This window comes from Oncorhynchus mykiss, chromosome 18 (genome assembly GCF_057628025.1).
Source record: "Oncorhynchus mykiss isolate SJ-2025 chromosome 18, ASM5762802v1, whole genome shotgun sequence".
Classification (NCBI taxonomy): Eukaryota; Metazoa; Chordata; class Actinopteri; order Salmoniformes; family Salmonidae; genus Oncorhynchus; species Oncorhynchus mykiss.
This window is the reverse complement of record NC_143039.1, coordinates 72955078-72982151: the sequence shown is the minus strand read 5'-3', so window position 1 is coordinate 72982151 and position 27074 is coordinate 72955078. Positions and strand designations below refer to the sequence as shown.

At 47.0% G+C, this 27074-nt stretch overlaps 1 protein-coding gene across 9 annotated transcripts in view; it reads right to left on the bottom strand.

The window, feature by feature from the left end:
* The window catches only part of LOC110496699 (zinc finger protein 40), a 114570-nt gene that overhangs the window by 48313 nt on the left and 39183 nt on the right, over positions 1-27074 (bottom strand). Inside the window, exons 1-2 of one of the 9 annotated variants that reach the window (XM_090209349.1) lie at positions 11892-12530; positions 11541-11651 (exon numbers count right to left, since the gene is read on the bottom strand). The exons of 3 other annotated variants lie outside the window; for them this stretch is intronic. In XM_090209349.1, the coding sequence (XP_090065475.1) occupies positions 11541-11589 (49 nt within the window). In that variant the 5' untranslated portion in view covers positions 11590-11651; positions 11892-12530. Of the gene's footprint in view, positions 1-11540; positions 11863-11891; positions 12549-27074 lie in introns of those variants that run through there. 5 more of the 9 variants (XM_036953523.2, XM_090209351.1, XM_090209350.1 and 2 more) reach the window with 5 other exon arrangements.

The following is a 27074-nucleotide window of genomic DNA, read 5'->3' as shown; positions in this document are numbered from 1 at the left end:
CCGACTACCATGCTGTTCTGTAACCAACTACCATGCTGTTCTGTAACCAACTACCATGCTGTTCTGTAACAGCACTACCATGCTGTTCTGTAACCGACTACCATGCTGTTCTGTAACCGACTACCATGCTGTTCTGTAACCAACTACCATGCTGTTCTGTAACAGCACTACCATGCTGTTCTATAACCAACTACCATGCTGTTCTGTAACCAACTACCATGCTGTTCTGTAACCAACTACCATGCTGTTCTGTAACCAACTACCATGCTGTTCTGTAACCGACTACCATGCTGTTCTGTAACCAACTACCATGCTGTTCTGTAACCAACTACCATGCTGTTCTGTAACAGCACTACCATGCTGTTCTGTAACCGACTACCATGCTGTTCTGTAACCAACTACCATGCTGTTCTGTAACCGACTACCATGCTGTTCTGTAACCGACTACCATGCTGTTCTGTAACCAACTACCATGCTGTTCTGTAACCAACTACCATGCTGTTCTGTAACCAACTACCATGCTGTTCTGTAACCGACTACCATGCTGTTCTGTAACCAACTACCATGCTGTTCTGTAACCAACTACCATGCTGTTCTGTAACAGCACTACCATGCTGTTCTGTAACCGACTACCATGCTGTTCTGTAACCAACTACCATGCTGTTCTGTAACCGACTACCATGCTGTTCTGTAACCAACTACCATGCTGTTCTGTAACAGCACTACCATGCTGTTCCGTAACCGACTACCATGCTGTTCTGTAACCAACTACGATGCTGTTCCGTAACCGACTACCATGCTGTTCTGTAACCTTCTACCATGCTGTTCTGTAACCAACTACCATGCTGTTCTGTAACCGACTACCATGCTGTTCTATAACCGACTACCATGCTGTTCTGTAACCAACTACCATGCTGTTCTGTAACCAACTACCATGCTGTTCTGTAACCAACTACCATGCTGTTCTGTAACCAACTACCATGCTGTTCTGTAACCAACTACCATGCCGTGCGGTGGCTGAGCAGAGGTACATTTTTAGGAAGATTCAGTGAGTTGTTGCCTGAAATCAAGGAGTTTCTAAAGGTCTCCAAACATGCAGAATATGCACCGCTAGAGGACACACAGTGGCTCCTGGATTTAACTCCTCTCACTGACCTAACTTACATGCTTAGTTAACTGTAAATCGACATGATCAGCTCTGTGAACACTTTTAAATGCAATCTACAACCGCTCACGAGAAAGCTACAACGTAAGGACCTGCACTTCTTTCAACACATGTGTTCAGAACCTGAACGTCAAGGGGAAAGGACACAGCACAGCTGGACAGTGCACGTTACGTGGAGCAAGTCCAGAGCATCCTATCGGAGTTTGACAGTCGTTTCACTGACTTTGCATCACTTGAGCCTATTGCCAAGTATATATAATTTCCGTTAGGCACAGACATAAATGTGGAAGTCATTGCCTCCAAAATGGGATCCCTTTTTCAGTTGGATACAATTATAGCAGAAACTGAAATGTTCGCCCTTCAAAATGACGTTCAGCTGAAATCCAGAACAACCACTGTGATGAAGGAAGAGTTCTGGGAGCTACTGCTAGAGGAGAAGTATCCAAACATAAGAAAATGGGCTCTCAACTTATCAGCCATTTTTTGGATCTACCTTCCTCTGAGTCTCACATAAAGACAATAAAGGCCAGGTACAGATCTAGTATGACTGATGACCACCCTGTGGCCTGCATGAGACTTACAACAAGCTGCTATAGCCCTGACTAGGAAAAACGACTTGCCTCCCAATGCCAAAAGTCACACTAATAAAAAAGGTAGGAAATTAAATTAGTTGCACTTATTTGTGAACAAAATGTTATTGGTCCACATTATACTTGGGTATCACATAGGTGTCATAGTAGCAGGTCCATAGCTGCTACCTGGTAGATCTCATCAGGCTGGCAAATGAAGAAGTAGATCTTCATGTCAAAGAAGGTTGGGCACACCAGGTCTAGGAGCAACAACGGTTCAACAACGCAGTGGTAGGCCACACAAGCTCACAGAACTGGATCGCTGAGTGCTGAAGCGTCTAGGGCGTGAAAAACTGGACTACCGAGTTCCAAACTGCCTATGGAAGAACATGAAATGGGTTTGGTCGAGCAGCCTAAGATTAGCCATGCACAATGCCAACCATAGGCTGGAGTGGTGTATAGCTTGCCGCCATTGGACTCTGGAGCAGTAGAAATGCTTTCTCTGGAGTGATAAATCCCCCTTCACCATCTGGAAATCCGACGGACGAATCAGGGTTAACTGCCTGTTCCCCTGTTCAGGGGCAGAACGACAGATTTGTACCTTGTCAGCTCGGGGATTTGAACTTGCAACCTTTCGGTTACTAGTCCAACGCTCTAACCACTAGGCTACCCTGCCGCCCCACTTCGTGGCAATAGCTTATTTCAGCATGACAATGCCCCTGTGCACAAAGCGAGGTCTATACATAAATGTTTTGTAAAGATCATTGTGGAAGAACTTAACTGGCCTGCACAGAGCCCTGATCTCAACCCCACCGATTGTGAGCCAGGCCTAATCGCCCAACATCAGTGCCCAACCACACTAATGCTCTTGTGGCTGAAAGGAAGCAAGTCCCCGCAGCAATGTTCCAATATCTAGTGGAAAGCCTCCAACTCCATATTAATGCCTATGATTTTGGAATGAGATGTTCAAAGTGCAGGTGTCCACATACTTTTGGTCATGTAGTGAAGACCTCCAAGGTCCCGGTCAGTAATTTGGTCTTGAGAAGTGAGCCAGATAGAACTCTAAGGTCCTGGTCAACTAACAACTGAAAGCAGCAGTAGTTACCTCATGTGAAAACTGAAGGCAACAGGAGCACTATTCCATTCCAGCCATGTCAGTTCTCTCATCCCTGGCCCTTAATCCACTTCTCTCTGAGTGACAGTGGACTGGTTGCTCCCAGTCCCCTCTATACTCATCAACCATATTGCTGTGGGCAGTGGGCAATTAACAGCAGTTAACCCTGACCAGCCCCTCTAGCCCTGGGGAGCCAGTCTCTCTGGCAGCAGTCCACACACACACACACACACACACACACACAAACATAGAAATGCGTGCGCACACCTACACATGCACACAATGTTAATTGTCTGAACACACACAACAGGACCAACAATGACCTCTGACACTTGTCGTGGCGTGACCCTTTCTGGTTAAAGATCGTGGTATCCCTCTCGCTCTCTCTCCTACACCCAGGTTCTGTTATCTCAGGTCTTAAATTCCTGGAGGAGACGTTCTTCTCCTGGCCAGGAGGTATAGAGAGAGAGAGAGAGAGAGTTTCACAGTAGAACAATGGAACTTATTCTACATCACAGAACTTGAGAACAGAACAATAGCCATGTTTTGGAGAATGTGTAAACTGTCGGTGGAGAAGCCAGCTACGACCCGGTCCATTTTGTTTCATGTTTGTGACCTCGTGAAAGACAATACAGCCACATTACCATAACTCTGTTTATACAGGTGCCTCCATTATGAGGTTTGCGTCTAATTATTGTATAAAATGAAGGAGTAAAGATGAAACCATTTGTGAAATGATGTAATGCTATGTTAAACCGTTAATGTGAGAGAATTGTATTCCCTTTAAAAGTTTAACAAAGTCATTGGTCCGCCCCCGTGAGCACAGACATGATCTGGCTCATGGGACAGCCATTTTCTACTGTTACGAATAAAACCCTAACCTGAAGAAATCCTCTTCAGACCACGCATACCTGATGGACACCAAGGGGACACAGGTTGAGTTCAGACCACAAAAAACCTCAGCATAAGCTAAGGTTGTAATGGTTGTAACCATACCACGTGGAGCATTGGCTACACAGCTGGAAATGGTTAAACTCTGAGACTATCGATTCCGACAGAATAAGAGCAAATCTTAGATACTAATTACTAGTCTGCTGCTAGAAATTATGTCAACCTGGGATGCGAAGACTGACAACCGCCAAAACATCTATTCTATGAAAACATTTCTGAATGGGACTCTGAAGCACCCATTCTAACTACGAAAGGGTTCAGGAAAGCAGAGAGAGACGCTCGAACAAACTCTCCAACAGAAAGACGGACGATTCCAACAGAGATCACGACGACACACTGAGCGTAAATTATATATATTGATTGCAATTATTCCCGAATGAGTGAGCGTTCATGTGCAAAGGATTAGCATTTCAATTAACATAATTATCAACTATGTAGGGACTCCTTTTTGTCTTTCCCGCCCTTCTCAGTCCACACCCCCTTCTCAGTCCACACCCCCTTCTCAGTCCACACCCCCTTCTCAGTCCACACCCCCTTCTCAGTCCACACCCCCTTCTCAGTCCACACCCCCTTCTCAGTCCACACCCACTCCCCTTTGTCCACCAAGCCGTCATATCGGCTTAACCCACTAGGGAACCTCCCCAATCATTTCCTTGTAACCATATCTACTGTTTGTTTATGCATTTCTGTGATTATTTAGTTAGTTAGTAAATGAATGATTAAGACAATTGGTGTATGGATGATTCATAGTAAAGACTGGGTTCGTGCAGATAACCAACAATTTACGATGTTTGGAATGAGACTAGCGTGAGGTAAAGAATAATTAATTTGAAGACTAATTGATCAGATATTAAAATATCTGAAGAGTTATATTAGGAAAATTATAACTTTGTAATGTGCAGATTTTCCTTGGTGCCCCGACTTCCTAGTTAATTACATTTCCATGATTAGTTTAATCACGTAATAATGACAGAGAATTGATTTGATAAAATAACAGTCTTCAATTTAACCATGCCAAAGACACGACACACTCAACAATGCCACAACCCAAACACTGTATTTCCCCAGTGTGCGTGTGTGTGTGTACTGTGTGTGTACTGTGTGCATGTGTACTGTGATTACTGTCAGTATGTGTGTACTGTGTGTGTAGGCTCTGTCAACTTCCTTCTGCCCAACTTCTTACTCAACAGGTGAAGTGGCGATTCAGGTTTTCTGGGAGTTTTTTTTTTAAATTCTCTCTCAGACCTGACAAACAACTCTGTCTGTGTTGTTTGTCTTACCAGCTGTGGTGTTACTACACTGAACAAAAATATAAAACACAACATGCAGAGTGTTGGTCCCGTGTCTCATGAGCTGAAATAAATTTGTGCTACAAATTTGTTTCTATCCCTGTTAGTGAGCATTTCTCCTTTGTCAAGATAATCCATCCACCTGACAGCTGTGGTATATCAAGAAGCTGATTAAACAGCATGATCATTACACAGCTGCACCTTGTGCTGGGGACAATGAAAGGCCACTTAAAATGTGCAGTTCTGTCACACAACACAATGCCACAGATGTCTCAAGTTTTGAAGGAGCGTGCAATTGGCATGCTGACTGCAGGAATGTCCATAGAGCTGTTGCCAGATAATTTAATGTTAATTTATCTACCATAAGCCGCCTCCAACATTGTTTTAGAGAATTTGGCAGTATGTCCAACTGGCCTCACAACTGCAGACCACGTGTAACCATGACAGCCTAGGACCTCCACATCCGGCTTCTTCACCTGCACGATCGTCTGAGACCAGCCACCCGAATAGCTGATGAAACTGAGGAGTACTTCTGTCTGTAATAACGCCCTTTTGTGGGGAAAAACTTGTTCTGATTGGCTGGGCCTGGCTGCCCAGTGTGTGAGCCTGGCTCCCAAGTGGGTGGGACTATGCCCTCCCAGACCCACACATGGCTGTGCCCCTGCCCAGTCATGTGAAATCCACAGATTAGGGGCTAATGAATTTATTTCAATTGAATGATTTCCTTATATGAACTGTATCTCAGTAAATCGTTGTAATTGTTGCATGTTGCGTTTATATTTTTGTTCAGTATTTAACATTCTGGAAGCAATCCAAAGTGACAAATGAAAAAAGACTTATTCAAGAATTCAAGAAACCTGCCTGGCCTCTATTACAATTCCCTTTCAGATTACTATTCTCTCAGAGGCTATTCTCTCAGAGGCTATTCTCTCAGAGGCTATTCTCTCAGAGGCTATTCTCTCAGATGCTATTCTCTCAGAGGCTATTCTCTCAGAGGCTATTCTCTCAGAGGCTATTCTCTCAGAGGCTATTCTCTCAGAGGCTATTCTCTCAGAGGCTGTTCTCTCAGAGGCTATTCTCTCAGAGGCTATTCTCTCAGATGCTATTCTCTCAGAGGCTATTCTCTCAGAGGCTATTCTCTCAGAGGCTATTCTCTCAGAGGCTATTCTCTCAGATGCTATTCTCTCAGAGGCTATTCTCTCAGAGGCTATTCTCTCAGAGGCTATTCTATCGGCTGCATTGCAGTGTATGTGTCAAATACGGTTTACGATCAGAACCGCATCACTGGGACAAAGGACAATATTCAAATGCTCCTTTATGCATCTGAAATGAACTGCTCCACCAATACATTTATCAAGCATAAATACCAGTTAGCCTGTCTTTTGAACAACTGAATGCACAACTTTTTTTTTTTAAATGTCTTATTCTCTGAATATTGCGAAATATGAAAAGACAAGGAAGTAAAAACATTTTACACTATTAACTGTTTGATTGTTGCAAAAACAGCATTCCACAGTCAATACACAGACTGCTCAACACATCCTCTACATTCAGTTGACAGGTGTTAGGCCTACAGTACCTGTACACTTCCTGGTGTAATCACACCAGGCGTTTCCCCGGTTATCATTGCTACTTCTCAGCTATGCATTGGAGAAATCAAACACCCTAAATAGCTCAACAGCTTACAGATCAGAGTGAGTAAGGTAAAGTCAACTGAGCATACTGGTGTACTCTTCTGGTGTACACTTCTGGTGTACTGTTCTGGTGTTCCGGTGCACTGTTCTGGTGCACTGTTCTGGTGTACTGTTCTGGTGTTCTGGTGCACTGTTCTGGTGTACTGTTCTGGTGTACTGTTCTGGTGTTTTGGTGCACTGTTCTGGTGTTTTGGTGCACTGTTCTGGTGTACTGTTCTGGTGCACTGTTCTGGTGTACTGTTCTGGTGTACTGTCCTGGTGTTCCGGTGCACTGTTCTGGTGCACTGTTCTGGTGTACTGTTCTGGTGTTCCGGTGCACTGTTCTGGTGCACTGTTCTGGTGTACTGTTCTGGTGCACTGCTCTGGTGTTCTGGTGTTCTGTTCTGGTGCACTGTTCTGGTGTACTGTTCTGGTGTTTTGGTGCACTGTTCTGGTGTACTGTTCTGATGTTTTGGTGCACTGCTCTGGTGTTCTGGTGCACTGTTCTGGTGTACTGTTCTGGTGTTTTGGTGCACTGTTCTGGTGTTCTGGTGCACTGTTCTGGTGTACTGTTCTGGTGTTTTGGTGCACTGTTCTGGTGTTCTGGTGCACTGTTCTGGTGTACTGTTCTGGTGTTTTGGTGCACTGTTCTGGTGTTCTGGTGCACTGTTCTGGTGTTCTGGTGCACTGTTCTGGTCTTCTGGTGCACTGTTCTGATGCACTGTTCTGGTGTACTGTTATGGTGTACTGTTATGGTGTTCTGTTCTGGTGTTCTGTTCTGGTGTTCTGTTCTGGTGTTCTGGTTTACTGTTATGGTGTACTGTTCTGGTGTACTGTTCTGGTGTTCTGGTGTACTGGTGCACAGTTCTGGTGTTCTGGTGTTCTGTTGTTCTTGTGCACTGTTCTGGTGTACTGTTATGGTGTTCTTTTATGGTGTTCTGTTATGGTGTTCTGTTATGGTGTTTTGTTATGGTGTTCTGTTATGGTGTTCTGGTGTTCTGTTCTGGTGTTCTGTTATGGTGTTCTGGTGTTCTGTTATGGTGTTCTTTTATGGTGTTCTGTTATGGTGTTCTGTTATGGTGTTCTGTTATGGTGTTCTGTTATGGTGTTCTGGTGTACTGTTATGGTGTTCTTTTATGGTGTACTGTTATGGTGTTCTGGTGTACTGTTATGGTGTTCTGGTGTTCTGTTATGGTGTTCTGGTGTACTGTTATGGTGTACTGTTATGGTGTTCTGTTCTGGTGTTCTGTTATGGTGTTCTGTTATGGTGTTCTGGTGTTCTGTTATGGTGTTCTGTTATGGTGTTCTGGTGTTCTGTTATGGTGTTCTTTTATGGTGTTCTGTTATGGTGTTCTGTTATGGTGTTCTGTTATGGTGTTCTGGTGTACTGTTATGGTGTTCTTTTATGGTGTACTGTTATGGTGTTCTGGTGTCCTGTTATGGTGTTCTGGTGTACTGTTATGGTGTTCTTTTATGGTGTACTGTTATGGTGTTCTTTTATGGTGTTCTGTTATGGTGTTCTGTTATGGTGTTCTGTTATGGTGTTCTGTTATGGTGTTCTGGTGTACTGTTATGGTGTTCTTTTATGGTGTTCTGTTATGGTGTTCTGTTATGGTGTTCTGTTATGGTGTTCTGTTATGGTGTTCTGTTATGGTGTTCTGGTGTACTGTTATGGTGTTCTTTTATGGTGTACTGTTATGGTGTTCTGGTGTACTGTTATGGTGTTCTTTTATGGTGTACTGTTATGGTGTTCTGTTATGGTGTTCTGTTATGGTGTTCTGTTATGGTGTTCTGTTATGGTGTTCTGGTGTACTGTTCTGGTGTTCTGGTGCACAGTTCTGGTGTTCTGGTGCACAGTTCTGGTGTTCTGGTGTTCTGTTCTGGTGTTCTTGTGCACTGTTCTGGTGTACTGTTCTGGTGCACTGTTCTGGTGTACTGTTCTGGTGTTCTGGTGTTCTGTTCTGGTGTTCTTGTGCACTGTTCTGTTCTGGTTTTCTGTTCTGGTGTACTGTTCTGGTGTACTGTTCTGGTGCACTGTTCTGGTGCACTGTTCTGGTGCTCTGTTCTGGTGTTCTGGTATACTGTTCTGGTGTTCTGTTCTGGTGCACTGTTCTGGTGTTCTGGTGTACTGTTCTGGTGCACTGTTCTGGTGCACTGTTCTGGTGCTCTGTTCTGGTGTTCTGGTATACTGTTCTGGTGCTCTGTTCTGGTGCTCTGTTCTGGTGTTCTGGTATACTGTTCTGGTGTTCTGTTCTGGTGCACTGTTCTGGTGCACTGTTCTGGTGCACTGTTCTGTTCTGGTGCTCTGTTCTGGTGCTCTGTTCTGGTGTTCTGTTCTGGTGTACTGTTCTGGTGTTTTGTTCTGGTGCTCTGTTCTGGTGTTCTGTTCTGGTGTTCTGTTCTGGTGTACTGTTATGGTGTACTGTTATGGTGTTCTGTTCTGGTGTTCTGGTGTACTGTTCTGGTGTTCTGTTCTGGTGCACTGCTCTGGTGTTCTGGTGTTCTGTTCTGGTGTACTGTTCTGGTGTACTGTTCTGGTGTTCTGTTCTGGTGTTCTGTTCTGGTGCTCTGTTCTGGTGTTCTGTTCTGGTGTTCTGTTATGGTGTTCTGTTATGGTGTTCTGTTCTGGTGTTCTGGTGTTCTGTTCTGGTGCACTGCTCTGGTGTTCTGGTGTTCTGTTCTGGTGTACTGTTCTGGTGTTCTGTTCTGGTGCTCTGTTCTGGTGTACTGTTCTGGTGTTCTGTTCTGGTGTTCTGTTCTGGTGTTCTGGTGACCTGTTCTGGTGTTCCGGTGTACTGTTCTAGTGCACTGTTCTGTAATATGTTGTCTGCCTCAGTGATCGCTGTGTGTTGTGGGCATGCCTAGGGAGACTGGCACTGTACTGGTGTCCGGGTGTGGTGGGCATCCCTAGGGAGACTGGTGGCCAGCTCAGTAGCTTCTCTCTGGGCTTTACAGCAGCTGCTCTGGTTGTGTCCCTAATCCCTATATAGTGCACTACTTTTGACCAGACCTCACGCTATTAACCGGTGCCTTCCTCACCGACAGGCAGGCCGACGGTAACGTTACATAATCACACCGAGCAGAACACCGCTGAGAGAGGAGAGCGGAGGGACGGATTCTCAATCTTTCCATCTCTCTCCCTCTCCACTCCTTCTCCCTTTTCTAGTCTCTTTTTTTCCCCTCCAACTCTTTTTGGATCAGAGAATAACAAAACAAAGACATCCACTGAACATCACGTTGAAGTCGTCGTATCAGACCACTGTTACAGAGTATTTCTGCACCCAGATGGTAATGGCATATCAAAAATCCTGTATGCATGTTTTTCACCCACCATTTTGTTTTCCCCACCATTTTGTTTTCCCCACCATTCTAATTGTGGCCAATAAAGGGATAGTAACTGCTCACCCTCTGAAGGAAATCTAGGACTGCGTTCCTAATGGCAACCTATTCATTACATTGTACACTACTTTTGACCCGAGCACTATGGGCCCTGGTCAAACGTAGCGCACTATATAGGGAATGGGGTGGCATATTGGACACAGCCTAGCAGAGGGTATAAATGCTTCCTTGTCGAGGAGGATGGAGAGCCTCCACCACCAGAAGTGACACCATTATGTCATTAAAACACCGTCATTAAGTTAAGCAGGGAGACCATGGCTAGTGGAGATCTGATGAGCTCATGGTGTGTGGAAGAGTCAGTCAAGACCAGCTCCACCCACCCACACCTCTCATCTAAGGGACTTGGCTGTAACTGTTAACTGGAACAATCCAGCAGCTCATCCTGCCTGAGATCATCTTCTCGATGGCACCGCATCACTCTGCCCATTGGTTAAACACCACACAGCCATGTGCAGTAAGTAAGCCTTGCTTTAAGGAGTAAGTCATTCACTGAATGGACTGACTGATTTAGTAGTTAGCGTCGTTAGCCCCTGACTGACATCAACCATTCTGCCAATGTCATGGCCAGCAGACACACCGAGATGTTGTGACGACAGAACACCACCACCTCCAGGTTGTGACGACAGAACAGAACACCACCACCTCCAGGTTGTGATGACAGAACAGAACACCACCACCTCCAGGTTGTGACCACAGAACACCACCTCCAGGTTGTGATGACAGAACAGAACACCACCACCTCCAGGTTGTGACGACAGAACAGAACACCACCACCTCCAGGTTGTGACGACAGAACACCACCACCTCCAGGTTGTGACGACAGAACACCACCACCTCCAGGTTGTGATGACAGAACAGAACACCACCATCTCCAGGTTGTGACGACAAAACAGAACACCACCACCTCCAGGTTGTGATGACAGAACAGAACACCACCACCTCCAGGTTGTGACGACAGAACAGAACACCACCATGTTGTAATGAACAACATATGCTTGCTATTTTGACTTATTACACTTATAAACACACAGGCCTCTAAGATGTTACACACCATCCATAACATACCACCCTGCTCTTATCTTTCAAAAACGATTAAAAAGAACGGGAGAAAAGAAGGCCATCAATCCCGGTGTGTTTTAAAATCTCTTTAAAATATGTCCACAGTTTCGTCCCCCCTCAGGTTCTCTGGAAGGCTGGGTCACAGTAACTACAGGCTGCCTCTCCATGCCTCTTGGTCCTAGGCTTTGGGAGAGTTAAAAGACCTGTGCCAGAGGAATCTACTGGGTACAGAACGTACATGTCTGACATGTATTGGGGTGTACAATCGTGGATTGATTTAAAAACCAATAGAAGAATCTTTAAATGAATTATTAAACTCACAGGCAGCCAGTACAGAGACCTTAAAACTGGTGTAATGTGTTCTCCCCATCTGGTCTTGGTCAGTACCCGTGCTGCAGCATTCTGTATGTTTTGTAGATGACCAATGGCTTTCTTGGGTAGACCAGACAGGAGAGGAGGTAAACAAAGAGGGGATCAATGAGAACCAGAGATGCAGTAGGAGGAAACCGAAAAACTCAACCTCCACTGTAGGAGTACATACTGTAATCCTGTTGCAATAGCACACAGCCATAAATCAAACACACACTCACACACTCAAAAAAAAAAAAAAAACTCAACACACACACAGTCTATGAAAGAGACGCACAAAGACACTCACGCACATGACAATACCTTCGCAAATGGCAGAAAACTGTTCTGTGGTCGGAATCTGTTCTGAAGTCTCTGTGTGTCTTCTATCCTCAGAGTCAGATAACACGACGTTCACTGAGGAACACCTGATGTTACCCTCTCAGTAAGTCAGCCAGACACTCTCCTCCTCGACCAATAACTGTCTGACATTCTTTCCTGCCCTCTCCTCAACTCATGAAACGCCACAGCGGAGTGGAACGCAGAGAGAGCGTCTGGCCAACTGTCTGTCTGTCTGTCTGTCTGTCTGTCTGTCTGTCTGTCTGTCTGTCTGTCTGTCAGTGAACTCTCTCACTCAAACCTCCACAGAGTGAGTTGAGATGAGAGTCGTAGCTTTCGGTTCTCACTTCTGACTGCCTCTCCTTCTGCTTGAGCACCAACTAGAAGTCCCACTTCTCTTCTCTTTCTGTCGTTGCTTTCCTGCCCGCTCTCCCTCACTGTTCTTTTTAACCCCTGTTCTGAAATCAGGGAAAGCCCTGACTGCCACTGTGCCGTCTTCTCCTACCAGAGCAACATTCGTTTTTTTTTTCTTCTCAAATCTAAAACAAAGCAGGATGCAGGGGCTAAAGAAGCTCTGGTGACTAATTCCTATTCATGTGTGGGGAGGGACACACACACACAGTCAACAGCAGATTAGCCACTAACCCACTTGTGATGAGCAGCAACCTCCCACGCCACCACAGCAGCTATAAATACACATTGATCTGTCCTGTGAATTGATACAATCTGCTGCTGCACAACAAGCTCTCAGTTCACTAGCAAACGAGGACAATAAAAGTTCAAACATACACACACGGGGACTAATGGGTGCTGCTAACACACGGGGACTAATGAGTGCTGCTAACACACGGGGACTAATGGGTGCTGCTAACACACGGGGACTAATGGGTGCTGCTAACACACGGGGACTAATGGGTGCTGCTAACACACAGGGACTAATGGGTGCTGCTAACACACGGGGACTAATGAGTGCTGCTAACACACGGGGACTAATGGGTGCTGCTAACACACGGGGACTAATGGGTGCTGCTAACACACGGGGACTAATGGGTGCTGCTAACACACGGGGACTAATGGGTGCTGCTAACACACGGGGACTAATGGGTGCTGCTAACACACGGGGACTAATGGGTGCTGCTAACACACGGGGACTAATGGGTGCTGCTAACACACGGGGACTAATGGGTGCTGCTAACACACGGGGACTAATGAGTGTTGCTAACACACGGGGACTAATGAGTGCTGCTAACACACGGGGACTAATGAGTGCTGCTAACACACGGGGACTAATGAGTGTTGCTAACACACGGGGACTAATGAGTGCTGCTAACACACGGGGACTAATGGGTGCTGCTAACACACGGGGACTAATGAGTGTTGCTAACACACGGGGACTAATGAGTGCTGCTAACACACGGGGACTAATGAGTGTTGCTAACACACGGGGACTAATGAGTGTTGCTAACACACGGGGACTAATGGGTGCTGCTAACACACAGGGACTAATGAGTGTTGCTAACACACAGGGACTAATGAGTGCTGCTAACACACGGGGACTAATGGGTGCTGCTAACACACGGGGACTAATGGGTGCTGCTAACACACGGGGACAAATGGGTGCTGCTAACACACGGGGACTAATGGGTGCTGCTAACACACGGGGACTAATGGGTGCTGCTAACACACGGGGACTAATGGGTGCTGCTAACACACAGGGACTAATGAGTGTTGCTAACACACGGGGACTAATGAGTGCTGCTAACACACGGGGACTAATGGGTGCTGCTAACACACGGGGACTAATGGGTGCTGCTAACACACGGGGACTAATGGGTGTTGCTAACACACGGGGACTAATGGGTGCTGCTAACACACGGGGACTAATGGGTGTTGCTAACACACGGGGACTGATGGGTGCTGCTAACACACAGGGACTAATGGGTGCTGCTAACACACGGGGACTAATGGGTGCTGCTAACACATGTGGACTAATGGGTGCTGCTAACGCACAGGGACTAATGGGTGCTGCTAACACACGGGGACTAATGGGTGCTGCTAACACACGGGGACTAATGGGTGCTGCTAACACACGGGGACTAATGGATGCTGCTAACACACGGGGACTAATGGGTGCTGCTAACACACGGGGACTAATGGGTGCTGCTAACACACGGGGACTAATGAGTGCTGCTAACACACGGGGACTAATGAGTGTTGCTAACACACGGGGACTAATGAGTGCTGCTAACACACGGGGACTAATGGGTGCTGCTAACACACGGGGACTAATGAGTGTTGCTAACACACGGGGACTAATGAGTGCTGCTAACACACGGGGACTAATGAGTGTTGCTAACACACGGGGACTAATGAGTGTTGCTAACACACGGGGACTAATGGGTGCTGCTAACACACAGGGACTAATGAGTGTTGCTAACACACGGGGACTAATGAGTGCTGCTAACACACGGGGACTAATGGGTGCTGCTAACACACGGGGACTAATGGGTGCTGCTAACACACGGGGACAAATGGGTGCTGCTAACACACGGGGACTAATGGGTGCTGCTAACACACGGGGACTAATGGGTGCTGCTAACACACGGGGACTAATGGGTGCTGCTAACACACAGGGACTAATGAGTGTTGCTAACACACGGGGACTAATGAGTGCTGCTAACACACGGGGACTAATGGGTGCTGCTAACACACGGGGACTAATGGGTGCTGCTAACACACGGGGACTAATGGGTGTTGCTAACACACGGGGACTAATGGGTGCTGCTAACACACGGGGACTAATGGGTGTTGCTAACACACGGGGACTGATGGGTGCTGCTAACACACAGGGACTAATGGGTGCTGCTAACACACGGGGACTAATGGGTGCTGCTAACACATGGGGACTAATGGGTGCTGCTAACGCACAGGGACTAATGGGTGCTGCTAACACACGGGGACTAATGGGTGCTGCTAACACACGGGGACTAATGGGTGCTGCTAACACACGGGGACTAATGGGTGCTGCTAACACACGGGGACTAATGGATGCTGCTAACACACGGGGACTAATGGGTGCTGCTAACACACGGGGACTAATGGGTGCTGCTAACACACGGGGACTAATGGGTGCTGCTAACACACGGGGACTAATGGGTGCTGCTAACGCACAGGGACTAATGGGTGCTGCTAACACACGGGGACTAATGGGTGTTGCTAACACACGGGGACTAATGGGTGCTGCTAACACACGGGGACTAATGGGTGTTGCTAACACACGGGGACTGATGGGTGCTGCTAACACACAGGGACTAATGGGTGCTGCTAACACACGGGGACTAATGGGTGCTGCTAACACATGGGGACTAATGGGTGCTGCTAACGCACAGGGACTAATGGGTGCTGCTAACACACGGGGACTAATGGGTGCTGCTAACACACGGGGACTAATGGGTGCTGCTAACACACGGGGACTAATGGATGCTGCTAACACACAGGGACTAATGGGTGCTGCTAACGCACAGGGACTAATGGGTGCTGCTAACACACGGGGACTAATGGGTGCTGCTAACACACGGGGACTAATGGGTGCTGCTAACACACGGGGACTAATGGGTGCTGCTAACACACGGGGACTAATGAGTGTTGCTAACACACGGGGACTAATGGGTGCTGCTAACACACGGGGACTAATGGGTGCTGCTAACACACGGGGACTAATGGGTGCTGCTAACGCACAGGGACTAATGGGTGCTGCTAACACACGGGGACTAATGGGTGCTGCTAACACACGGGGACTAATGGGTGCTGCTAACACACGGGGACTAATGGGTGCTGCTAACACACGGGGACTAATGGGTGCTGCTAACACACGGGGACTAATGAGTGTTGCTAACACACAGGGACTAATGGGTGCTGCTAACACACGGGGACTAATGGGTGCTGCTAACACACGGGGACTAATGGGTGCTGCTAACACACGGGGACTAATGAGTGTTGCTAACACACGGGGACTAATGGGTGCTGCTAACACACGGGGACTAATGGGTGCTGCTAACACACGGGGACTAATGAGTGCTGCTAACACACGGGGACTAATGAGTGCTGCTAACACACGGGGACTAATGAGTGCTGCTAACACACGGGGACTAATGGGTGCTGCTAACACACGAGGACTAATGAGTGCTGCTAACACACAGGGACTAATGGGTGCTGCTAACACACGGGGACTAATGGGTGTTGCTAACACACGGGGACTAATGGGTGCTGCTAACACACGGGGACTAATGAGTGCTGCTAACACACGGGGACTAATGAGTGCTGCTAACACACGGGGACTAATGAGTGCTGCTAACACACGGGGACTAATGGGTGTTGCTAACGCACGGGGACTAAGGAGTGTTGCTAACACACGGGGACTAAGGAGTGTTGCTAACGCACAGGGACTGAGTGTTGCTAACGCACACAGGGGTACTGAAATAGACACAGAACACGCTCAGAAATACACTGAAAAAGAAACAGACACAGGGGAACTTGCGCATTGCACACACTGCTGGAAGTCTCAGTAGAGTGACTGCTGAACATTGTGTACTGCAGCCTGGCTGTTGATGGCTGTGCTGTGTGGTTCAGGTGACCTGCTGCTACCTGGGATCACCATGTTACTCTCTCTGCAGGCTGGTGCTCCAGCAGCCAACCCTCAGTCTGTCTGTGTGACTGGTTACAGACGGATCTCAGTAGTGAGTGTGTTGTTGGAGTCAGTCGCCGTTAGTCATGGCACGCACACACAAGTACGGACACACCAACACACATACTTATGTAAAATCACACACACACACAAACTATTTTTTTACAAACCACACTTGAGGAGCACTGAGTCACAGCCCAGCAGTTCCTACGCAGAATTTGTAGTCACACACACACACACACACACACTGTGTGAGCTCACACACACACACACACACACACTTTTTCTCCCACCTCCCTCCAGAAAGAGAGGAGGAGAAGGACGTGGAGAAGGAGGAGAGATGGCTGGCGATAAGGAAGTGAAGTCAGTAAGTGAGAGTTACAGGCAGCTTAGAAATCCCCAGACAGTCAAAGTCTATCTATCCAGAGCAAGGTGAGCTGTGGTGAGCTCAGAAACCACCTTGCCTCACCCTTTCTTCCCATGGCAGCAGCGGCTAAACGAAGAGACGGCCCTCATGTTACGCAACAGGATGATGTCACTGCCAGCAGGCAGTCAACCACCCTCTACTCCCCACCCCTCATCCAACCCTCTCTCACCACCCCCCCCCCCCCCCCCCACCCTTACTCATATGCCTCCTCCTTAGCTCGTCAGAGACGGCACCGGAGAAGATGGCTGACGTTTTACGTGCTTTTTGCGTTGTTTGTCATTTATTTATTTTTACTTATTTTTGTACATAATATTGCTGCTACTGTCTCTTATGACCAAAAATAACTTCTAGACATCAGAACAGTGATTACTCACCACCAACTGGCAGAAGCCTTTTTTCCCTTTAACGACCCCAATGTGAACGACATTCTGCTTTCCCGGTAACAGGCCCAAATCTCCGTCATTTGCGTGAAGAGACGATGGAGAAAAAGAGGACAGAGGTCGGGCTGCATTTTGAGAATTCGTAGGCGATCGAATAGACCCCCCCCCCCCCCCTTACTCATATGCCTCCTCCTTAGCTCGTCAGAGACGGCACCGGAGAAGATGGCTGACGTTTTACGTGCTTTTTGCGTTGTTTGTCATTTATTTATTTTTACTTATTTTTGTACATAATATTGCTGCTACTGTCTCTTATGACCAAAAATAACTTCTAGACATCAGAACAGTGATTACTCACCACCAACTGGCAGAAGCCTTTTTTCCCTTTAACGACCCCAATGTGAACGACATTCTGCTTTCCCGGTAACAGGCCCAAATCTCCGTCATTTGCGTGAAGAGACGATGGAGAAAAAGAGGACAGAGGTCGGGCTGCATTTTGAGAATTCGTAGGCGATCGAATAGACCCCCCCCCCCCCCCCCCCCCCGTCTTCCGTTCTTCTAGCTAACGTGCAAATGTAAAATAAAATTGGCGACCTACGAGGAAGATTAAACTACCAACGGGACATTAAAAACTGTAATATCTTATGCTTCACGAAGTCGTCGACGACATTTTCAACGTACAGCTGGCTGGTTATAAGCCGTATCGGCAGGATAGAACAGAGGTGTCTGGTAAGACAAGGGGTGGCGGACTATGCATATATGTAAACAACAGCTGGTGCACGATATCTAAGGAAGTCTCAAGGTTTTGATTGTAGACCACACCATCTACCGACAGGTTTTCATCTATATCTTTCTAGCTGTCTACATACCACCACAGACCGATGCTGGCACTAAGACCGCACTCAATGAGCTGTATTCCGACATAAGCAAACAGGAAAACACTCATCCAGAGGCAGCGCTCCTAGTGGCCGGGGACTTTAATGCAGGGAAACTTAAATACGTTTTACTAAATTTCTATCAGCATGTTGAATGTGCAACCAGAGGGGGGAAAAAAAAAAAAACTCTAGACCACCTTTACTCCATACACAGAGACACGTACAAAGCTCTCCCTTGCCCTCCATTTGGCAAATAATCCTATCCTGATTCCTGCTTACAAGCTAAAATTAATGCAGGAAGCACCAAAGACTTAATAGGTCAATAAAAAAGTGGTCAGATGAAGCAGATGCTAAGCTACAGGACTGTTTTGCAAGCACAGCATTGAGGAGTACACCACATCAGTCAATGGCTTCATCAATAACTGCATCGATGATGTCGTCCCCACAGTGACCGTACGTACATATCTCAACCAGAAGTCAAGGATTACAGGCAACATATGCACTGAGCTACAGCTGCCGCTTTCAAGGAGCGGAACTCTAACCCGGAAGCTTAAAAGAAATTCCGCTGTGCCCTTTGACGAACCATCAAACAGGCAACGTGTCAATACAGGACTAAGATCGAATCGTACTACACCGGCTCCGACGCTCGTCAGATGTGGCAGGGCTTTCAAACCATTACAGACCACAAAGGGAAGCACAGCTGAGAGCTGCCCAGTGTCACGAGCCTACCAGACGAGCTAAACTACTTCTATGCTCGCTTCGAGGCAAATAACACTGAAACATGCATGAGAACACAAACTGTTCCGGGCGTCTGTGAGACCACACTCCCCGTAGCCGATGTGAGTAAGACCTTTAAACAGGTCAACATTCACAATGCCGATGGGCCAGACGGATTACCAGGACGTGTTCTGACCAAATGGCAAGTGTCTTCACTGAACCTCTCCCTGTCCGTGTCTGTAATACCAACATGTTTTAAGCATACCACCATTGAGGATCTGAGCACCCATGCCAAATCTTTTCAGTCTCGTGAGCGGGAATAGGTTTTGTTGTGCCCTCGTCACGACTGTCTTGGTGTGCTTGGACCATGTTAGTTTGTTGGTGATGTGGACTGGTCATGGCTGGTCATGGCTCACATCAACACCATTATCCCAGAAACCCTAGACCCACTCCAATTTGCATACCGCGCAAACAGATTCAAAGATGATGCAATCTCTATTGCACTCCACACCGTCCTTTCCCACCTGGACACCTAAAAGGAACACCTACGTGAGAATGCAATTCATTAACTACAGCTCAGCGTTCAACACCATAGTGCCCTCAAAGCTCATCAATAAGCTAAGGACCCTGGGACTAAACACCTCCCTCTGCTACTGGATCCTGGACATCCTGGGCTACAGTGGAGCAGGTTGAGAGCTTCCTTGGTGTCCGCTTCCAAGTTCCTTGGTGTCCACATCACCAACAAACTAACATGGTCCAAGCACACCAAGACAGTCGGGATGAGAGCACAACAAAACCTATTCCCGCTCACGAGACTGAAAAGATTTGGCATGGGTGCTCAGATCCTCAAAAGGTTCTACAGCTGCACCATCGAGACCATCGAGAGCAACCTGACTGGTTGCATCACTGCCTGGTATGGCAACTGCTCGGCCTCCAACCGCAAGCCACTACAGAGGGTAGTGCATACAGCCTGGTACATCACTGGGGCCAAGCTTCCTGCCATCCAGGACCTCTATACCAGGCGGTGTCAGAGGAAGGCCATAAAAATTGTCAAAGACTCCAGCCACCCTAATCATAGACTGTTCTCTCTCTGCTACCACACGGCAAGCGGTACCGGAGTGCCAAGTCTAGGTCCAAGGGGCTTCTAAACAGCTTCTACACCCAAGCCATAAGACTCCTGAACATCTAATCAAATGGTTACCGAGGCTATTTGCATTGCCCCCCCTACACAGCTGCTATTCTCTGTTATTATCTATGCATAGTCACTTTAATAACTCTACCTACATGTAAATATTACCTCAATTACCGCGACTAACCGGTGCCCCTGCATATTGACTCTGTACTGGTACCTCCTGTATATAGTCTCGCTATTGTTATTTTACTGCTTACTGCTGCTCTTTAACTACTTGTTACTTTTATTTTCTTATTCTTATTTGTATTTTTTTAACTGCACTGTTGGTTAGGGGCTCGTAAGTAAGCATTTCACTGTGAGGTAACCTGTTGTATTCGGCACATGACAAAAACAAATACAGTACAACACTCTCTCCCTCCCCTCTCTCTCCCTCCCCTCTCTCTCCCTCCCCTCTCTCTCCCTCCCCTCTCTCTCCCTCTCCTCTCTCTCTCTCCCCTCTCTCCCCTCTCTCTCCCTCTCCTCTCTCTCCCTCTCCTCTCTCTCCCTCCCTCTCCTCTCTCTCCCTCTCCTCTCTCTCTCTCTCCCTCCCCTCTCTCTCCCTCTCCTCTCTCTCCCTCCCCTCTCTCTCTCCCCTCTCTCCCCTCTCTCTCCCTCTCCTCTCTCTCCCTCTCCTCTCTCTCCCTCTCCTCTCTCTCCCTCTCCTCTCTCTCCCTCTCTCCCTCCCCTCTCTCTCCCTCTCCTCTCTCTCTCTCCCTCCCCTCTCTCTCCCTCCCCTCTCTCTCCCTCCCCTCTCTCTCCCTCCCCTCTCTCTCCCTCCCCTCTCTCTCCCTCCCCTCTCTCTCCCTCCCCTCTCTCTCCCTCCTCTCTGTCCAACATGTTTCACTCTTTTCTTTCAATGCTCCATTTCTCAATCCGTGTCTTGAACAGTTTCTCACCTTCTCTCTTAACAGGCTGATTCAGTCTCTCACTTGTTGCTGCTGGTGGTAGTGGAGACATTTATTCAGAGACCTGCCTTTAGAGCCCTAAATCGCACCCTATTCCCTGGGACTATTAGGGTATAAGATGTCATTTGTGAGGCAGCCTGGAAAGAAACACTGGTGTCATGGCTGACTGGTATCTCTGTTAGAAAAAGCTGTTTCCACACTCTGGTCAACAGACCTAAGTAAGGGCCGCATCGCAAATAGAACCCTATTGGGGCAGCAGGGTAGCCTAGTGGTTAGAGCGTTGGACTAGTAACCGGAAGGTTGCAAGTTCAAACCCCCGAGCTGATAAGGTACAAATCTGTCGTTCTGCCCCTGAACAGGCAGTTAACCCACTGTTCCTAGGCTGTAATTGAAAATAAGAATTTGTTCTTAACTGACTTGCCTGGTTAAATAAAGGTAAAATATATATATATATATATATATATATATATATATATATATAGAGCACTACTTTTGTCCAGGGCCCATAGGGAGTGATTTTGGATGCAACCGATAGCTTGTCTTGATGCAGCAGCCTGATAGAGGCTTGATGCCACGGCTTGACCTGTCAGGAGGAGTGAAGCATGATTTTCCCATGGTAAACCTCCGCCTTCAGTCCAGACAATACATCAATGCCTCACACCTGACTGCCACCTGTCAGTACGGGCTGTGCTGCCTGCAGTCATTGGAGAACATTGACTGAGAGGTAAGGAACCCTCTGACCCATCAGAAGTGTGTTTGTGTGCGCGTTTCTAATGTTGGCCTGACTGATCCTGCTGACCCCACTTGTTCCTGATGACTCACACACCTGCAGTGGTGGCTTTCAACTTGTCAACATCAACCCACCCGCTGGAATCCACCAGGATCGACCAACCAAGGACGAGGCCATCAGGATCAAACCACCAAGGACGAGGCCTTCTTGACAGGGTCTTTGTCTCTCCATGAAGAGACAGAGACCCTCTTAGACCATCACACCTAATTTCCTCATCCACCTCCTCTCACTTCCTACAAATCCATACACTACACACAAACAGACAGACAGACACACGAACAAGACAATCATTCCCGGAACTGACTGTCTCACAGGGCACATGAACAGACAGCTAGACAGGTACAGTGATTTGTGTGAATGAATCCAAGAAGAGACAGAGACCCTCTTAGAACAGATAAACAGAAGTGACTGTTTGCTGACCTGTGGAGAGGTCACTGACCTGTGGAGAGGTCACTGACCTGTGGAGAGGTCACTGACCTGTGGAGAGGTCACTGACCTGTCTGTCTGACTCCCTGGCTGTGACTGTCGATCCTACTGACCTGCAGCAACACCAGCAGAAACCAAGTATCACCCTTACAGAAAACAAGCACCACCCTTACAGAAACCAAGCACCACCATTACAGAAACCAAGTACCACCCTTACAAAAGCCAAGTATCACCCGTACAGAAACCAAGTACCACCCGTACAGAACCCAAGTACCACCCTTACAGAAAACAAGTACCACCCTTACAGAAAACAAGTACCACCCTTACAGAAAACAAGTACCACCCTTACAGAAACCAAGTACCACCCTTACAGAAACCAAGTACCACCCTTACAGAAACCAAGTACCACCCTTACAGAAACCAAGTACCACCCTTACAGAAACCAAGTACCACCCTTACAGAAACCAAGTACCACCCTTACAGAAACCAAGTACCACCCTTACAGAAACCAGTTGGGCATTACACAACAATGCAGCAGCCACTTAATAAAAAACAAACAATTCTCTCAATTCATCATGTCAGAGAGCTCGTCATGTCGTCCATCGCAGAGGGAGCGTCAATCAACTGGACCTGATACCTGATAACATCCTTCTCTAAATCCTTACGAAACCAGCCAGGAATAACTTCAGTACATTACACAAGCAACATACCAGTACAATTCTCTATAGACAATCATGTTAGACTGCTTGGCGTGCTGATAATTTCAGACCCTTCTATTAAAAGGGACCCTGAATAGTACATTACAACAACAAACATTGAAACGAAACAGCTGTTAACAATAAAATAAACCGGTGTAGAGCAAATCCCTCACAATAAATGTTAGATGGACTTTTGTGCTGCTTATTACACAGATGCCTCAACTTGATTCAATTGGACCTTGAAAACGATTGTCCATAGAATGTCCTGCCTCTCAACACATCACTGAGTGGCTGTGTCCCAAATGACACCCCATTCCCTATATTAGGGGTACTGACCTCTTACACTACGAGGTCCGGAGCCCAATGTTCACTCTAAATGTTTACGGGCACTGAGCAAATTTCAGGTCATACTTGAACGTTGTGAAATTTCTGTTGAACTTCCAGCACGCGTTTACCGTGAACACTGAGGCTGTGCCTGCTTTAAGTTAGTTTTAACAGTGTTCAAGTAGGCTACTGTTGCTATTTGATCATAATGAAGGCCTACCAGAGTGGCCTACCATCAAAAACAAATGGAGAAATTGCATCCCATAACATTTTAACATGGAAATAGCTGTTCTATCATTCAGCCTAGAGTAGCAGCCAATGTGTGATGTTCAATGTAGGCCTACATTCCATGAGTCTGAAAAAAAAACATGCAGGGCTTGACCTTTAACCTGTTCATCCACTTGTCCTTCAGACAAGGAGGTGACTGGAAATGTTGTGGTGTTTGATGTAAGAAACCACATTATTATCTCCATACCACTATTACAGAGAATCAAATGATGTCACCCTCTGCCTATTGGCTACTTAGCTTAGCCTGTCCATTTAAGAAAAAATAAAAAAAAGGATCTTTACCTGACTCGCTTTTTAAAGATGGCTAGAAATGCACACGTTTTGTGCTCTTGTGGGAAGTAAATCACTCCTCCATTGCTGATTAGCTATAACTGGGCTAATAACTCACTGACTAGCAAAGAATATGAACAAATGTGTTCAGGTGGCCACATGAAGCTTTCGCTACTCACGACCGCACATGCTGTAAACACAGTCCAGTTCAAAGTGAATGGCACAGATCCATATAAGGCAATGGTCTATTTGCATATAGGGATAGTTGATGATTGGTTATGGCGCACCGGTCTGTGTATAGTATGGAACTGAGTGATGCCTGTCAATGCAATAGAATCCTACTCTGATGTGTTCTGCCTACAACAAAATATCTTGCATAGTTAGGTTTGTTTCGGTATGTTGCATTGAATATTGCGTTGATTCGATCACAATTCCCACAGTAAAGAGAAACGTTGATAGTGTTAACTAACGTGGAAAAATCTAGAAAGTTAAGTCTCATGCTTCTCTGCGCAAGCTGGTATTTCTTCTGCGCGGCAGTCCTGGGGGAGCTGTGCGCAGCTTAGAGGGAACATTGCTACAGCCTCCTGGTTTTCTGTTCTACTTGATAATTAAAAAAATGGCACCCACTTGGTGTCCCAGGTCTAAACCAGTCCCTGATTAGAGGAGAACAAGAAAAAACGCAGTGGAACTGGCTTCCAGGTCAAGAGTTGAGTTTGAGGGCCTTATATTTAAGCAATAATGTATAAGGCCAATATACCATGGCTAAGGGTAGTTCTTATGCACGACGCATCGCAGAATGCCTGGTCACAGCCCTTAGCCGTGGTTTATTGGCCATATACCACAGAACCCAGAGGTGCCTTATTGCTATTATAAACTGGTTAGCAATGTAATTAAAGCAGTACAAATAAATGTTGTGTCATACTCGTGGTATATGGTCCATTATACCATGGCTGTCAGCCAATCAGCATTCTTGGCTCAAATCACCCATATGTTATATATTCCCTTTTGGTGAGGTAGTGGTCAGTTGTGGTACACTATGCTGAGAATAGAGATCCATGTGGGACAAATCCTGGGTGGCTAAAAAAAATCTAAGTCTGGGAGAGCCAATGAGGCGAGGCGATGGGATAATCACTAATGGACGCCAGGGTATTCTGGGTAAATTGACATTCCCTTAGTAGTCTTCAGGTAAAGATGTTCACGAAGCCCTTTGCTGCAGGGCGAGGCTACAGCTTCACCTTCCCACGGGGACCTAATTGTTACTCCGTCTAACCAGACAATGTGCGACAGTAAACTGAAGATGTGTCTGCCTTTTCCTTAGGTAGCGCACTATTTTTAACCCTTGTGTGTGTGTGTGTGTGCATGTAAGACTGGAGTCAATTGTGCTTGTATCATACAGTCTTACATATGCTAATGTCTGTTCAATGTAAGCACAGGCAACCATTGCTGCAGTGCATCTCAATGTTATGACCTCTGTATGAAACGGCTCTTTAAGCGTGTCAGGCTGTCTACTGTTCTGTATGTATTCAACATTAAATTATCGGCTCAGCGATTAGAGTCAGGCAGCTAACTGTGTCTCATTGATAGTAATGACCAACATGGCCGATGCGTCATTGGCATAGTCTATTTCACAAATGGCACAACATACCCTATATAGTGGCATGGCACAACATACCCTATATAGTGGCATGGCACAACATACCCTATATAGTGGCATGGCACAACATACCCTATATAGTGGCATGGCACAACATACCCTATATAGTGGCATGGCACAACATACCCTATATAGTGGCATGGCACAACATACCCTATATAGTGGCATGGCACAACATACCCTATATAGTGGCATGGCACAACATACCCTATATAGTGGCATGGCACAACATACCCTATATAGTGGCATGGCACAACATACCCTATATAGTGGCATGGCACAACATACCCTATATAGTGGCATGGCACAACATACCCTATATAGTGGCATGGCACAACATACCCTATATAGTGGAATGGCACAACATACCCTATATAGTGGCATGGCACAACATACCCTATATAGTGGCATGGCACAACATACCCTATATAGTGGAATGGCACAACATACCCTATATAGTGGCATGGCACAACATACCCTATATAGTGGCATGGCACAACATACCCTATATAGTGGCATGGCACAACATACCCTATATAGTGCACTACTTTTGACCAGGACCCATGTAGGGATTAAGGCAGACATTTTGGGAAGCAGACATGGCGCATGGATAAAACATTTTTTTTTTTTTTAACAGCCACACAATACATTGCTGGGTCAATGAATCAACGCTACAGTATTTGAGGATGAGGGGTACCCTTATTGGACTAGAGATGGTGAATGGACAAATCGAGGAAGAAAGTGGTGATTTAAACTCCAGCCGAGGAAATCATGGACTCAAATGAGCATGTCATCGTGGCCAGCGAGGAGACTAGCTGTTATTGTTCTTTCTCCAAGTAAGTCACTGTGGAGCAGAAACTGTGGGTAACACTGCATGGCTGTCCTCCCTGTCCGGTGGATCTAAGCTGACGTCCACAGCACACTCTGTACAGTTACAGTACCATCCCTCCCAACCCCCCCCTCTTCTCTATTAAGCAATAAGCCCTTAGCCGTGGTATATTTATTCTACATTACCATCCCTCCCAATCCCCCCCCCCCTCTCTACAGTTACAGTAGCATCCCTCCAAACCCCCCCCCCCCTTCTCTACAGTTACATTACCATCCCTCCCAACCCCCCCCCTTCTCTATAGTTACAGTACCATCCCTCCCAACCCCCCCCCCTTCTCTATAGTTACAGTACCATCCCCCCCAACCCCCCCCCCCTTCTCTACAGTTACAGTACCATCCCTCCCAACCCCCCCCTTCTCTATAGTTACAGTACCATCCCTCCCAACCCCCCCCCCTTCTCTACAGTTACAGTACCATCCCTCCCAACCCCCCCACCCCTTCTCTATAGTTACAGTACCATCCCAACCCCCCCCCCCCTTCTCTACAGTTACAGTACCATCTCTCCCAACCCCCCCCCCCCTTCTCTATAGTTACAGTACCATCCCTCCCAACCCCCCCCCCCCCTCTCTATAGTTACAGTACCATCCCTCCCAACCCCCCCCCCCCCCTTCTCTACAGTTACAGTACCATCTCTCCCAACCCCCCCCCCCTTCTCTATAGTTACAGTACCATCC